General features: G+C 43.4%; 1 protein-coding gene across 1 annotated transcript; it reads right to left on the bottom strand.

The window, feature by feature from the left end:
- Positions 1 to 12,171: 12,171 nt before the first annotated feature.
- On the bottom strand, positions 12,172 to 13,671 carry RNASE1 (ribonuclease A family member 1, pancreatic). The gene is made up of 2 exons (XM_054565197.1): positions 13,601 to 13,671; positions 12,172 to 12,903 (listed from the first exon to the last, which is right to left on the bottom strand). The coding sequence occupies exon 2, from the start codon at positions 12,886 to 12,888 to the stop codon at positions 12,424 to 12,426; it is 465 nt and encodes a 154-aa protein (XP_054421172.1). The 5' UTR covers positions 12,889 to 12,903; positions 13,601 to 13,671; the 3' UTR covers positions 12,172 to 12,423.
- Between the last annotated feature and the right edge of the window lie 2,158 nt (positions 13,672 to 15,829).

Raw genomic sequence — 15,829 nt, forward strand, 5'->3', positions numbered from 1 at the left:
TCATTAGTACCTGAATTATATTATTAAAAAAGTGTCCTGGTCAAGTGCCTCAGTTGTTTGGAGCATTGTCCCATATACCAAAAGGTTGTGGGTTTGATCCCTGGTCAGGGCACAAACCTAGGTTGTGGGTTCAATCCCTGGTCAGGGTGTGTATGGGAGGAAACCAATCAATGTTTCTCTGTCACAACTTTCTCTCTCCCTCCACCCTTTAAAAATCAATAAACATATCTTCAAGTAAGGATTTAAAAAAAGAAAAATAAAGTACTATAACAGGGGTCTGTTAGTAGAGAGTAATTTGTGCAAAACTGCTGGTACTCTGTCTGCTTTGACACTACATCCCTGTAGGTAAATTACCCTTCAATAAATTCTGTTATATTCTACGGCATTGCCTGGATTGTTCTTCAGTCTGCAGATACCTTGTCATTACAATGGCCATTACAATCTTTGCCCCATAGTGAAACATTTACTACCTGCACAAGTTACTTAACTCTGTAGACAACCAGGTGCCCCATTAAGTACAGGATACTACACCTACTCACTTTCATTTGTAAAATCTGCCAAACTCTACTTTGTCTGGCACCCTGCAAATCACCAGCCATACAAGAATAAAAAGATCTAGTTTCTGTTCTCTAACAGCTTTCAGTTTAGTGTGAAAGACAAACAAGAAAATTGGAGTTTTCAATGAAGAGTGATTAGTGTTAGTTGTCAGGGCAGTTGCAAGACTTAAATGAACTCATACAGATATGTAATTGGCTTAATGAAATTCCTGGTATATCATAAACTTAGTTCCATGTCCCCTCAAATTATTACAAACTTCAAGGAAAGTTGTTTCATTTCTCTACAACAAGACATTCTCAAACAGCCCACCTTCTAGCCAGCTCTCAACTTTCTGTCTTTCACCTTGGGACAATGATTTGCCACAGTAGTCGAGTAGATTTGTGTTAAATATTACTGTTGCACCTTGGCCAGGTGGCTTAGTAGGTTGGAGCATTTATCCTATACCCCTAAAGTTATGAGTTCTTTTCCCGGTCAGGGCACATACCTCAGTTGTGGGTTTGATCCCTGGTCAGGGCATGTACGGGGGACAATTAATTGATGTTTCCATCTCACACCAATCTCTCTCTCTCTCTCTCCCTCCCTCCCTCCCTCCCTCCCTCCTCCCCATAAAATCAATAAACATATCCTCAGGTGAGGATGACAACACTGGATTCTGGTGTGACAGGCAAAGAGCAAGAGGCAGAGCCAGCCAAAATCATCTAGAAGGAGGGAAGTGGAGAAACTCAAGGTTTTTCCTATAGCCTGTAGTCATGGATCTCTCTCTCCCTGAGGGACTGAGGTACTTTGCCTTTACAAAAACTGCTGTGGTAACCAAGGATGTTTATTAAGTTCCTTGTAAATAATTTTTTTCTTGATTTTATTTTATTCATGGTCATAGTCTTGCATTCCGGACAACTATGAAAAATCTAGATACACAGAGAGGAAACTACTTTTTCCCTTGGTAGGCAAAGGGATGGGGGGATCAGGGGAGCATATTTTAAAAATAGTTTTATTGAGGTATAATTGGTATATTTTTACATTATACATATTTAAAGTGTGCAATCTGATCAGTTTTAACATATCTATACATTTATAAAAACAATCACCATAATAAAAATATTGAACAATAATCCACCCAGCTGCATAGTCAGGGAATGCAGAAAAGGAAGAAAACTAACCTTCAGAGTCACTCTACCCAGACATATAGCAAGAAGAAACTACAGAGTGACATATAGTAATAATGAGCTTGAAGTACCATCACCACACTCGCTTGTAAAACATGCCCAGTGATGAGACAGTGTAGGGGTAACATCCAGAATCCATCTTGACTGAAGAAATTCCATCTCAGATGCCTGACTATGACTCCCTGCTTCAGTTAAATTCCGTAGTTGAAATTAGCCTAACCACATTCCTAAAGTGTAACCGAATGAAATGCTACCTTTCTCTGATGATCTGCAGGCTAATAGCTCCTGCTATAGATATCCTATTAACTAAAGGAATTCTGCTTGAAAGTGAGCAGCCCCCTTGTCAGCAAAAAGGTGAGAAAGTATGTACAAAGTAATGACTGTTTCTCAAAGAATCACAGGAGTCTCCATAACTGGACTCAGATCAGTGGTGGTCAATGAACCAACTGAGAACAAGGGATTGAGAAATTTCACACTCTTCCTAGAATCCCTTTTGATGCTTACCTGTCTAAGGCCAGTCTACCCCTTGTTTTGCCCTTCCTCCCTTCCCTTGACAATAGAAGATGCCTGGATTCCAGATTCTTTTAAGATGGATTTGACCTGGTGTGGCTCAGTGGATTGAGCACTGGACTGCGAATCAAAGGGTCTCAGGTTCCATTCCCAGTCAGAGCACATGCCTGGGTTGCAGGCCAGGTCCCCAGTAGGGGGTGCGCAAGAGGCAACCACACATGGATGTTTCACTCCTTCTCTCTCTCCCTCCCTTCCCCTGTCTAAAAATAAATAAATAAAATCTTTAAAAAAAAAAAAAAAGATGGATTTGAGAATTAGTTCTTGAGATAGGCCTTTTTAAAAATCAATTTACCTTTCCTTCTCCAAAGTCTGATGTATTGAATATTGGCCTTTCTTTTAGGGCATCGGGTACATGAACCTTGGGCCTGTAGCAAAAAGATAGAGTGTACAACAATAATAATATCCTTTTTTAACATCATGTTCTGCAAAACAGTTGTTTTTGTTAATTAAATGATAATGAGTAGGGTATGTGGCAAAACAAATATAATCGATAAAAACTACAAGAATTGTCAAGAAGAGAGTAAGACCACCCCCACCTGATTTATAGCTTAAAACTGACAGAGATGACCTTGGTCCAATATGGCAACTAATTGTACCTCTAGGGTCATTATATATGGTCACTGTAATACATCAGCATACTAAATGGCACACCCAAAGCCGCCATAATGGGAAATGGAGAGCCCATAAAAGACAACAAAATGGCTGATGGAGCTCCTCTGAGAAATTTCCATCCCTTTCTTGGGAATGAGGCAGGTCACTAAGAAGCTGAGAAAATTCCTTGGCAAGTGGCATGGGAAACTGAGACAGCTGAACAAACAACAATGTACAGCAAGATACAGAAGGTCACCAGGGTGGAAAGCACAGGGTGCCCAGCAATGGACAAAACTGGTGCTGGACCTCACCCCCAGGGTGGCCTTTCCTCCTCTGGCATATTGCTGGTCTTGTGGTTTAGACCCCCTGCCCTGGCACTGACCAATCAGTGCCTCACATGTGGGCACAGGTAACCAGGTTCTTGGTGATTGCAGATAGAGAATTATACCAAACACACAGAGTTTATAGCACAAAGAGAAAGAGCAGATTTACTAACCTATAGTATACTCCACAGAACATGGGAGCAGCCTAACTCTGAGCAGAGATTGACCTCAGGGACTGGAGGGATCCTATTCTTATAAGGCAGGTATTTCCTCACTAGTTTTAGCGGGGTTTTATTGTGCAAGTACAAGTAGTTATATTACTTTAAAGGTACTGCGCATGTGGTCTCACACAATTTTCCTTGATTGGCCACTGGAGAAGAGGGTCCCACAATGCTAATTTATTATAATGCTATCATAATGAAGTAGGGGTCATGTAACATCTTCTGCACAGGTGCATTCATGATTCACCATGATTCAGCGCTTGTCCAGAAAGCGGGAACAACTGGCTTTGGAACAGAGTTTCTGTCCTGCACCATTGTCCTTTATCTTAGCCCTGGGGTACCTCAGGAGTTTCCTCTTTCCTGACTATCTCCTGCCTCAAGTGGAGATGACACCCTGAAACGGACATCTGGAAAAGCTGATGAATAGTCTATTGAGATCCTTCCCAAGGACACCCCATAAACATCAGCCTGTAAAACCCCCAAGGTGAAGGACCCAAGCACACTCTCCCTCCCAGGAGCACACCTGCACCTTTCTCTTCCCCTTCTTCTTCCCCTACAGGCATGCATCTCCTAAACTCTAAGGGACCCTTCGAAACTTGCAACCAGGAGAACAATGTGCAGCAGCAGCTCATCCTGAGCTAACTCTCTATACCTGTCCCCAAGATCCCCTTTTCTCTGATTCTCCAGGAAACCGACAGCAGCCCTGCTTCGGCTCACTTCTTTCCCATAACATTTCTAGAGAGCCACAGCAACCCTGCCTAGTTTCTCTCCTGTTGCTTCTTCTATCCTAGGCCCTTCCTTGTTTCACTGTCCCCAGCTTTAATAAACATACTCTTGAAATCACCTGGACTTGTGTTGTGACATCTTTCCTGCATGAAGTCAAGAACCCACACACTACTGGCCGGCCCTAGGCATGGTCCCTTTCCAGTAACAGGAATATCCTGGATATTTCCCCCTTATTATTGAATACCTGATCCCCCAATTAAGTGAATCTCAATGAAAAAAAAAACAAACAAGTTTCTCTAAAGGGGAGCTGTTATATCTGTGTTGTAACCCATTCTCTGTTTTACTGCTTTACTAATAAACTCATTTTCACTTTAAACTCTATGCTGGCTAGTGTTTGAATTCTTTTCTATGTGAAGCCAAGTATCCACATTGGGTTCCAGAACCTCAGGTCTCTGGACCCACAACCTGCATGAGTAACTGGAATATTTTTGCAAGCACTATTTTACAGGATCTTGACTACTCCACTGACCATGGAAAATGTCTTGTGACTCCCCAAGATCAACTTCCATGAGCTGATGATCAATTGTGAGACCACTGACCTCATTCTCATTTCCAAGTCCTACACCCACACCAAGGCCCCTATATAAGACATCCACAAGAACCCCTCCGAGAGTTCAACTTCTCTTTTCTAGTCAACTCCCTTGTGGACAAGCCCTTTGCAATAAAAATCTATGTGCTTGATCTCATACTGAGTTCAGTGCTTATTTCTATGACCTTGAGACTCAAGAACCTGGCATTTAAGGTTACCTAACAATGAGACTCTGTCCATTCTGATGAATGACGCCTTCTTTATTGTTAATTGTTAATTAAGAAGACAATAAGGGAGTGAGAGGGGGATAAGCAAAGAGGGAGAAAAGTAAGAAAACACCTTCCCACCTACTACTGCAAGCTACGAAGAAACCCAAAATACACATGAATTCATTGAATGTTTGCAAATGTACTATGGGATTTGTGCCTAGAAAGTGGCTCCTGGGAAAATGTTGAGATGCTTCCAGGTATACCACTGTCTAGTCTTCAGGAGATATACTTTTATTCTGTCCCTGAAACAGAATGAAATGCTTGTTTCCTCTGTCTTAATTCTAACCTGCATTTCCCCCATGGCCTTTGGGGCTAATAGCTCCTGCTATAGATATGCTAACTAACTAGAGGAATTCTACTTAAGACTTGAGTTTTTGCAAGCACAGCCCCCTGTCAAAAGGAGCCTTTCCTAAAGAGGTGGAGAAATATTTACAAGGAATGACAGTTTATACAGGATTTATGGAAGTCTCTAGACTGGACTCAGTTCAGTGGGGGTCGGTGGTCTGGTAGGAATGAAGGAATTTAGAAATCTCTTGCTCTTCTTTGGATCCCCGTCATGACCATTTGTCTAAGATCCTCACCCACTTCTTGCCTCACTCCTCCTCCTTTCCCTTGACATAAAGACACCTGAATTCTGTGCTCTCTTGAGACAGATTTGCAGAAGCTGTAAGGCACCACCCCCAATCTTCTTGAGTTGGACTTTCTTGGTCAATGAACTTTCCTTATTTCAAACTCTAATGTTTTGAATATTGGTCGATTTTCATTTGTTTGTTTTTAAGGACTGGCACACAAACCATGTACCAGTAACATACCCTCTAGGTAAGACCTCCATCATAAATTGTGAATAATGCATGTGGAGAGTTGTTTAATATTGTATATTTATGATCATTCCCAAAAGCAATATTAACATGCTTTCTGGCATCAGCAAAGAGATTCAGAGTCCCTAGTGATCTCACTTGCTCTGTAAGGTCTGAATCAGTCTAAGAAGGCATGTGAGGAGATTGGGAGCAGGCTTTCATTTCACAGAGAGAAAGCTCAATATGCAAATACTGATGAGGTGGCTCTTGGAAAGAAGGAACTTGCTATAATTATCATTTATTCTGTTAATTGAAGGACTCACTTTAGTTGTGGGGGACTATTGGCTACTGAAACTGAAAGAAGAATTTACCACAGAGAGAGGCCGAAGAGGACTGCCATGTCAGAGGAGGCAGAAGACACTATGATTTTGTCAATATGTAGATGGCGAACACCAGATGTTGGACCTCGGTCCTTGAGTTCAGCTAAGAAAAGAATTTAGAGCTAAGGAACTCAAATACAAGTGAAAGTTTATTTAGAAAGTCATAGGGCCAGAAGTGAGCCATGGAAGAAGTAAACCAGCTGGGCTGCATGGATTCAAGAAGCAAGTTACAGAGGCAAAAGGAGGGGCCTTGGAGCTTAGAAGAAAGAAAAGCAATGATAATGTGCCTGAGGGAAGAGAGGGGGAAGGAAAGGCTTGGTGTTGGGAAATGCCCTATTTGGTGTCAGGGACTGTAGCCTCGCTGGCAGGCAAGAGGGCCTCAAGGCTGGAAATAATCAAGGAGGCCTTGGGAAAACAGGCCACTGAGGAGATGAAACCTGTCCCCCTGGCAGGGACGCAGCCCCTACCTCCCTCACATCACCCTGGTTGGCCCTGTGATGGTTGGTTGTTGATGACGAGTAAGTTCTCTCATGAGGAGGGATGACCTAAGACAGACATCAGCTGGTATGGGCAGCAGACAAGGACTTGGGGGACACGGTGAAAAGGCAAAAAGGCACATACCCCTCAGCTTGGCTTGGACGTGGCCGGAGTTCTCATTCTATCTGAAAGAAGACTCCTTATCTTTTGGTGGCTCTGCCCCGCCTGCCTGGCTCAGGCTTGAAATAATATTAAAGACAGGTGCAGCCCTAAACTGGATCAGGCTGTTTCCGGGGACAGTCAGGCCTAGAAGTTCCTCTAAGCATGCTCTGTTTTTCCTTCAAAAGCGATGATAACCAGCTCATACTGGGACAGAGATTTACATTATTCATAGACCCTGACCTGAGGCAGATCTCTTGTGTTCCTCCAATTGTTATCAATGATCTCTGTCTGTTTTCTGTAAACATAGCCTTTGACATTGATTGATGAGCTTTGTTGTATACCCCTGTGCACATGGTTCTCAATAAAAGCCTTTGGACATGGGGGTTCAGGGCTTTCTCTTCCCTGGAAGGAAGAGCCATGTCCTCTCTCCTGGCAAACAGAGAAGTGTTTGTGACGACTCATTTATTTGCCCCATCCGTGACAAACCCGGGACGGGCTTTGTGGGATTCAGAGCCCTCCTCTCTCCTCAGATGGCTCTGGACAGTAACCCTCAGATCCAGGAGCCCCATGCTCCATCCCGGCACTTTCCGCAACATGTCCCGCCCCCCTCACAACAGTGTCAGATGGGGGAGAGGAAAGAGGAGAGGGAGAGGCTGCACAGAGTTTTTTGTCTTAAGGGGTTTTGCAGAATTTTTTGTCTTGAGGGCTTTTATCTGTTTTCCAAAGGCTGAGATTTTAAGGGCTGATCTCAATAGAATATTCATGAGCTTTCCAGATGTGTCCTTTCAGAGTCATAATTTCTACTGATTGGTCAGTGCTAGGGTAGGAAGTTATTAGTCATTGCATCTGGTCCTGATGTCAGCCTTAGTGTCACTTTGTCTGGTTTTATTGCTTCTCTGGGCCTGGAGCAGAAACACATCTGAAGCCTAGATGTTACCTTGACCAAAACTCTGTTTCTGTGGTCAACAGACCTGAGGCTTTGTTCTTAATATTATTCGATGCTGATTAGAATCTCATTGTTTTAGGGGCTTAAAGCTTAAGGGAATGGTGGTGCAAGGGCTTGTATGAAAGTCAGATGAAGCTATTCTTTGGCCTTATTTCTCCGCTAAGGGAGTCTACCACATGACTAGGGACACCCAGGGGAGGAACGGTCAGAGGAGGGTCCAAACTCCATGACCAGCAATATGAAAGCTCAGGGGGTCTAAACCACATGACTAGTAACATGCTAGGGGAGGATAGGTCACCCCACAATACTTGTTTTCCCAGTTTTGCCTGTTTCTAAGTACCCTGGGCTTTTTGCCCTGGTGACCTTCTGTATTTGGCCTATCATTTCTACTTTGCTCATGTTTGTCTAACTGCCAGCTATATCAGATACACTTAAAGCTGTAGGGGTAAGGAAGAGCTGAGACCCTAAGATGTTTATCTCTCCACTGAAGGTGTGGAATTCTTGAAGCTTGCTTGGTTTAAAGAAGCTTCTGAAAATATTATCCTTCAGTGGATATGGTCATTTCTGCCTTCAAGCATATACCCATCTTAACATGTTAGTATGTCCATTTTAAGATTAATTTGCCTGGGTTAGTCTCCAGTGATAGAGTATGCATTTAGACAGGCATGAGCAGAGCAGGAAGTGTAGTCCAGATATGGAATGTCCCCAGGGTGGAAAGTCCTAGGTGCCTAGCAAGGAGCAAAAGTAGAGAAAACGAGCATCATAGGGTTGGAACCTTACCCCCAGGGTAACCTTTCCTCCCCTAGCAACATCCTCCACTAGATACCCTGACCTTTCATATCACTAGTCATGTGATTTAGACTCCCTTAGAGGAGGAACAAGGGGGCTGGAGAATAGCCTTGTATAATTCCTGTACAAGCTTTTGCGCAACTGCTCCTGAAGTATTAAACCCTTAGGACAATGAGGTTCTGATCAGCATCAAATAGTCTTAGGAACTAGGGCTTGGGCCTGCTGATCACAGAGAAAGAATTTTGTTCAAAGTAGAGATAACATCCAGGCCTCAGTTCTGTTTCTTCTCCAGGCCCAGAAAAACAGCACACCCAGACAAAATGATGCCATGGCTGACATCAGGACCAGATGTAATAACTAATGACCCCCTACCCTAGCACTGACCAATCAGTAGAAACCACAACCCTGGAAGGGCCCATCTGGAAAGCTGATAAATATTCTATTGAGATCTTCCCCTGAAACTCCTAAAATACCTCCCTTTAGAAAACACATGAAAACACTTAAGATGAGGGACCCAGTGTGTGCTCTCCCTTCTGGAGCACACCTATGTCTTTTCCCCTCTTCTTCCCTCAGGCATGTTGTCTCTGCTTTCTTTCTCTTCAGCTCCAAAGGCCCTTCTTTTACCTCTGCGATTTGTTTCCTGAGTCATATAGCTCAGCTGGCTCACTTCTACCTTTGTGACTTCTTAAATAAACTTTCACTTTGAGTTGTTGGCTCTGAATGCTTTTCTTAGCTGAACTCAAGGACCAAGGTCTAACTCTGCCATTAGCACTGGAAGGACTAGTACTTCTTTATTTGCGGGGTAGCAATAGCCTCTCCACAGAACAGAGGCCTCTGATTTGCCTCCAAACAACTGTTTCTCTTCTTGATTGCACCTGACCCCTCCAGGACAGGACTCTATTTTTCTTCTCCCAGTCTCTACCTATTCAGGCCACTTTCCTTCCTCACTGGCTCCCTGGCTGTGCAAGTTTGAACCTGGGTCATATGTTGTCACCTATTTATTCCACAGATAGAGGTCTCCAGCAGTCTCATGTCCCATGTGAAAAATAACATGAGTGGAACCGTACTAATATAGAGCTAAAGTAGCCATTTCAGAGGAAGTGGCCGCATGTCTTATTTTTCTTTCTTGCAAACTGGACCAAACCACCATAATTCCGAGAAGTTAGTGATAACCTGACTATTCTGTTTGTAAGGACTGATAAAATTGGACTTTGTGGATGACCAAATCATTAACCAATCAATTAAATACAATTCTAGCTGAATCTCAGCCCATCCATGTAAGTACAAATCTAACCTTACCTCATCCAGCACCGATAAACTCTTTTAAAATACAACTTACTCATTTTTCTCCCTTTTTTTCCATTAAGTTTCCACCTGAATTTATTCTTCCAAATTGCAATTTTTTCAAATCCCAAGTAAGCACTTCTTGCTTCCCATTTTTGCTTTTTATTTTTAGGTTAACACCCAGGAAGTACAAGGAGCCAGAAGCCAGAGCTGGTGAATATGCAGATACAGATGCAGCAAAACACAAAGTAGGCATTCTTAAAGGCTCCACTGAAGTGTTACCACTAGCAGGAGGAAAAATGAGGAGCTTCAAGCTTGGAAAGAAGAGTGAGATGACCTTAAGAAAAATCTGTCTATAAGAAACATATCTAAAAACTTAAAGTTTCCTTTTTTTCCACCTGCATCCTCACTGCTGGTAAGGAGTAAGATCTCCATTACCGCAGAAATGCAGGGATCTCTGGTCCTTCTCATTTGCTGTCCCTCCTCATACAGAAGCCCCCGGGGGCTAAGAATTCACTTTACATAAGAAAAATAGTCACTTCCAATACTTATAAATGTAGTATAAGGACAATGACAAAGCTGGTCAAACTGGTTGGAAGTAGCACCTTTCTCTCCCTATGACCTTGTCTAGAGCCAGATGCAGCTGTAAACAGGGGAACATATGAAATGATTAAGTGATGAAAGAAGATGAGTCTAGTTTTTTCAAAGGCTGTAAGGAAGATTTGCCAAGAACCGAACAGACTCACATGCCAAATACTCTGGGAACCTATGAGAGCAGCCAGTGAGCCCAGGAGAAAAGAGCCACAACTCCCAGTATGTAGTAAAGCAGGAAGACCAGGGTTTCTGTGTGTGTGTGTGTGTGTGTGTGTGTGTGTGTGTGTGTGTGTGTGTGTGTGTTTTGTATAGTCTAGTGGCAGAAAGGATGGCTTGGAAGCCAGAAGATCTGGGGTTACTCCCAGTTCTGCCACTAACTAGCAGCAGCCATGTATAAGCCACTTAACTTTTCTGAGATTCAGGTGGCTCTTCTGTAGAGAGCAGGGATTACATTATGTCAGGGATGGCAAATGGGTGGCATGTACACCCTTATTTCTCTGGTGCCTTCTGTAGAGACTACTGTTCAACTATATCACTATGTAGAAGTTCTTATATAGTGATATAAGTAGGCACTTCCAATTAAAGTTTGTATACAAGTTGAAATCTAATTATTTTCCTTCTAAAGTCCCTTCTAGCTCCTAAACGGAAGGTTCCAACTTTCTAAGTAAGAGATGACCATTTTTCTTTTTTTTTGTTTCCAGAGAATTTTTGGTAAGTTTATTTGAACCAAACTGATGACAATTGCCAGGAAGCAATATCTCAATAGATTGAGAAATGCTCCTTACTTTTCTGACTTAGTCATAGTGAAAGGAAGGAAGGAAGGAAGGAAGGAAGGAAGGAAGGAAGGAAGGAAGGAAGGAAGGAAGGAAGGAAGGAAAGACGGCAGGCAAATTTAGGATCATAATTTCATACATTCTTCCTCCCCACCCCAAGGCTAAGCAGGGTCTTTCTGAGGTCACACTGTCCTTCCTTCTGTGTCAGAGATTTTAGTGTTTAAACTTCTTCTGTCAGTTCATCCAGCATAACTGTCCCCTGTAGCTCCCTTTTATCTAAAACATCCCACGCTTGTTAGTTCATGCAGTCATAGGAAAGGTCCTAGGACTGAAATCCTACTTCCCTAAGTGGAGGGCAAGGAAAGACCAATGAAAGAGGTTGGTCACTCCAGTCTAGTAATCAGTCTAGTAATAAATAGAATTCATGAAGGGAAACTTACATACAAGGCATATCTTGAGTGGCTGCAAGGCAGAATGGATCCCTACAGCACCTAACAGGTGCCAAAAAATTATATAGGGTAAAAAGGGTGGGGGGGGATAATCAGGGATACTAGTACAAGAATGCTACCAGGTATAAAAGTTACTTTACATGCTTGACCAGGTTAGGACAATGGCCTGTTCCAGGAAATAGTAAGTCACAGGAGACAGGGGAAGGGTCCTGATTTATGTCATAATGAACATCAATTATGATAAGACAGTCTCTCAGGGTGGTTTGTGGGAAGCAGTCTCTGTCTGGCCTGGGTCCAGCTTGCTGGGAGAGAGAGGGTCACATCATGGAACAGTATTTCCTCCACAGCACTTAAAAATTTATGCTTTGCATCAAGGAATCTACCTGAAAAGGAATTATCTCAAAAAGGAATTATCCCTAAAAGCCAAGAGTCAAAAGATGAGGCATTTAATGATTCTATTTGTTGCTCACCAAAGTTAACCATATTTACAGTTCTTCCCCTCTGGTAGGAAAGCAGGAATGGAGAAATCTTCATGAATCCAGGTGGTTGCAACTGAGTTTTATTGAAAGAAGCAGTAAAGTGGTTAACATGGAGCCCACCTCACAACCCACTCCTTACTCTCCAAACCACACAAGGACAAGCCTCAGACCAGGGGAGCATGTTTGTGTTGGATAGGAACCCTAATTTATTTCCCTCAGAGCAGGGAAGAAAGAGAGGAGAGGCAGGTGGCAGGAAGAGATGGGACATCCCACTGCTCTGGTCTCAGATGGAGACCTCTACTGAAGCATCAAAGTGGACAGGCACGTAGGGGTTTCCCTCACAAGCCACAATGATCTGCCTCTCTTTCTGGCTGGTCCGGTATGCACAGTTGGGGTACTTGGAACCATTCGTCAGGCGACAGTCTGTGATATTCATGCTGGAGCTGCTCTTGTGACAGTTGGGCTGCCCATTCTTGCAGGTGATGTTTCCTTGGAGGCAAATGGCCTGGACATCCACCAAAGGCTCATGCACAAAAGTGTTCACCGGCTTGCACCTTCCCTCTGTCATTTTCCGGCGCCTCATCATTTGGTTGCAGTAGCTGGAGTCGGTGGGATAGCCCTCTGGGTCCATGTGCTGCCGCTGAAACTTCATAGCCCGTGATTCCTTGCCCAGGGAAGGCTGGACCCACCCCAGCACCAACAGCGCCAGGACTAGCAGTGGGAACAGGATGAGAGACTTCTGAGCCATGGTGGCCTCAGTCCCCTGGAGGAAAGGGAGAGAAGAGGAAAAGCATCACTTTAGAAAGAGAAATCCGGCTCCCACCTGTCGTCTTCCTGGCTTACAGTCTCCGGTCAGGTGAGCCAGAAAGACATTTCTATTCCTGCAAGATTTTCCAAGTAATGAGACACTCACACATACTCTCCACCAAAAGCATTTGATTCCTACTATTCACAGTGAGGAAGGTCCTCCCCTCTGGGTCTTGACTCCCAAAGTGACCTAAAATCCTGTCTGTCTTGTTTCTGAATACTAGAGGGTTTTTTTTTTTTAATCTAAAATACTTTTGAAAAATAAAATGCATTTGTACTCAGTGCTCTCGTGTCTCAATAGAAAATCCTTTTCAATAAACCGTGAGCCAAATTGTATCCCAGAGACTATCATGACATCCAAAATCATAGTGGACAGAGCCCTATTGTACTACAGTGCAAGGCAAGCTCAACCCAGCGCCTGACACAGGCATCACAAAGGGATGCCAGTGTATTCTTACCCCCTGCCTGGGGCTGCTCCTTCTCCAGCCCCGGGGGTTCTCTGCAGCCATGGTGTCCCCTCCTCATCCCAGCTCTGCCCCCAGCTGTGTCTGCCTAGCCCAAGCTTTCTTGACGTTAGCCTCGCTTACCCTGACTCCCTCCTCTCCAGCCCTCAAGCAGAAACAGCTCTGGAGACCATCCCTTGGGCTGCTTACCTGGGTCTCTAACTTTGATTCCAGACAAGGGCAAGAGCTAGCGGAAGGCCAGTTTCGGCAGTCACTGGATCCCTTTGGTGTGGACTTTATGTAGATTACAAAGGGGCTTGGCTTCCAAGATGAGAAGTGGGGGAGGAGCATTTTGGTTTCAGTTTGATAAACGAGGAAAACAAGGGCATTGTGAGGAAGGAGTGGGGAATTGCCCATCCTCCCCTCTGTCTGCTGGTTCACAGGAACAATGGAGAAAGCCACTATGGCATTGATGCTCAAACCCCAAGTCCAAATAGCCTTTGGAGGTTAACAAAGGGCGCAAAATGTGTTATCAAGGGAGAAAGGGAAAGGGAGGTCCTCTCTCTACCCAGGAGTCCTGGAGTGGCTTTGGCCAGAATTCCCTATCTCCTATTAGTAGCTGGGGGAGATGGGGGATGGGAAGGGGAGGAGAGAATGGGGAGAGGTACCCAACTGTCTCTAGCTGGAGAAGGAGGAGGAGAGTACCTGAACATTTTGGATAAGAAGGAAGCCTCTACATGACCTCATCCAGTCTGGTCACTTCAGCCCTCCTGAGGCGAATGTGTGACAGTTTTTATCTACAGTGATCACTCATCCTATAGGTCAGAGTTGAGTAGAGAAACTAGATAGACCAAAATCCAAAATCCCTTTTGGAGAAAAAATAGAGAACATCATATTTCTTAGTAGCAGAATTCTCTTCTAGAAAGAGATCTCTTTTTGCTGGGTGACAATTTTGATACCGCTTGAGGGGGAAATGCCAAAATCTAGACTTTTTTTTTCTAGTAAAATGATTTTATTTAGTTATATCAGTCTCCAACAGCTGAAATAAAAATTTCCATGGTTTTCCATTGAGCAGTATGTCACTTTTTTTAGAATGTCTGGTTTTTCATTAAAATAACTTCTAAACCACTCAATGTGTTTAACTTTCTGTTTAACAAACAGATATGGGTTTTCAGAAAGGCTACATGTCACCAGCTCCATGAAGTGATGAATTGGTCTTTGTTTTAGAAAATCCTCCACGTACATATCCAGAAATATATGTCCATGAAATTCTGAACCATCATCACCAAAACCTGCTTCACTGCTAATTGGGAGCTTTCATAGTCTCCCCTTTTATCCTCTGGATGAAACCATTCTGAAAAAGTCTATTTACCGCAGCCAACTGCTTAGCAAATTCCATCTTCTAAAGTGAAGGTGCTGTTTCTGTTTCAGGTGCCTTTTCAGTAACTTCTCCAACATCAAAAACATTACGTTTCTCCCCTTTGGATATATTTTTCAAAAAATTGCTAAGGGACTCACTGGCTCTGAGCTCCAGTGCTAGAGCAGCAACTCCAAGAGCCAGGTCCGTACAGGGAGGAACTGAATTGTCTGGCAGTCCATGCTCTGGATTTTAGACTATCTCAGACCAAATTCTAGTTTAACACCTTAAGCTAAGCTAGTTATAGAACTTGATTTATTTCCCTGCTCCCTAGTTTCCTGGTCTCTAAAATGGGCATAATGATAGGTTCCTCTTAGATTTGGTATTAGGACGAAATAAGGTAAGAATTACAAGTTGTGCTTAGAAAGCATCTATAAGGGGGGACTCGAAAAAACAGGATTTCTCTTCTGGAGAGTGGGCACCTTGTAGTACCAGCTTTCCCTGCTAGGAGAGTGTTCTAGGAAACCATCTATAGCAGTGTACCAGCTGGTGTTGCTGTGAGAGGTTGCATTCAACCTCAGTGAATTTTTTTTGAAGACTCTTTCAAGCATTTGCCCATTTCCTGATGGGTGATTTAGAGCGCACCTGCCCACAACGCACTGAGTGTTAAGCAGTTTTTGAACAAAAATGACATGACCCCCTTGCCCCACCCTTCCTGTTCACCCGAGCAACTTATTGTTGTTTCCCTGGATGAAAAAAGTCCTCAAAGGGAAATGTTTTGCCCATGTGAAAGAGGTGAAACAAAAAATAGCAGAAGCACTAAAAGGCATCAAAATCGAGGAGTTCAACAACTGTTTTGACACCAATTCAAAAGAACCTATGCACCCCAGTGTTAATAACAGCACGATTTACGATAGCCAAGTGTTGGAAGCAACCTAAAGGCCCATCAGTAGATGATTGGATCAAAAAATCATGGTACATTTACACAATGGAATACTATGCAGTAGAAAGAAGAAAAGAACTACTACACTTCACGACAGCATGGATGGAACTAGACAGCATCATGCTAAGCGAAATAAGCC

Source organism: Pteronotus mesoamericanus, unplaced genomic scaffold, assembly GCF_021234165.1.
Source record: "Pteronotus mesoamericanus isolate MK-2021 breed Mesoamerican mustached bat unplaced genomic scaffold, CSHL_Meso_final contig_164, whole genome shotgun sequence".
In the NCBI taxonomy this organism is placed as follows: domain Eukaryota; kingdom Metazoa; phylum Chordata; class Mammalia; order Chiroptera; family Mormoopidae; genus Pteronotus; species Pteronotus mesoamericanus.

What these genes read in the sequence shown, in the direction of transcription:
- RNASE1 (XM_054565197.1), bottom strand. Translation starts at nt 12,888, where the DNA reads ATGGCTCAGAAGTCTCTCATCCTGTTCCCACTGCTAGTCCTGGCGCTG.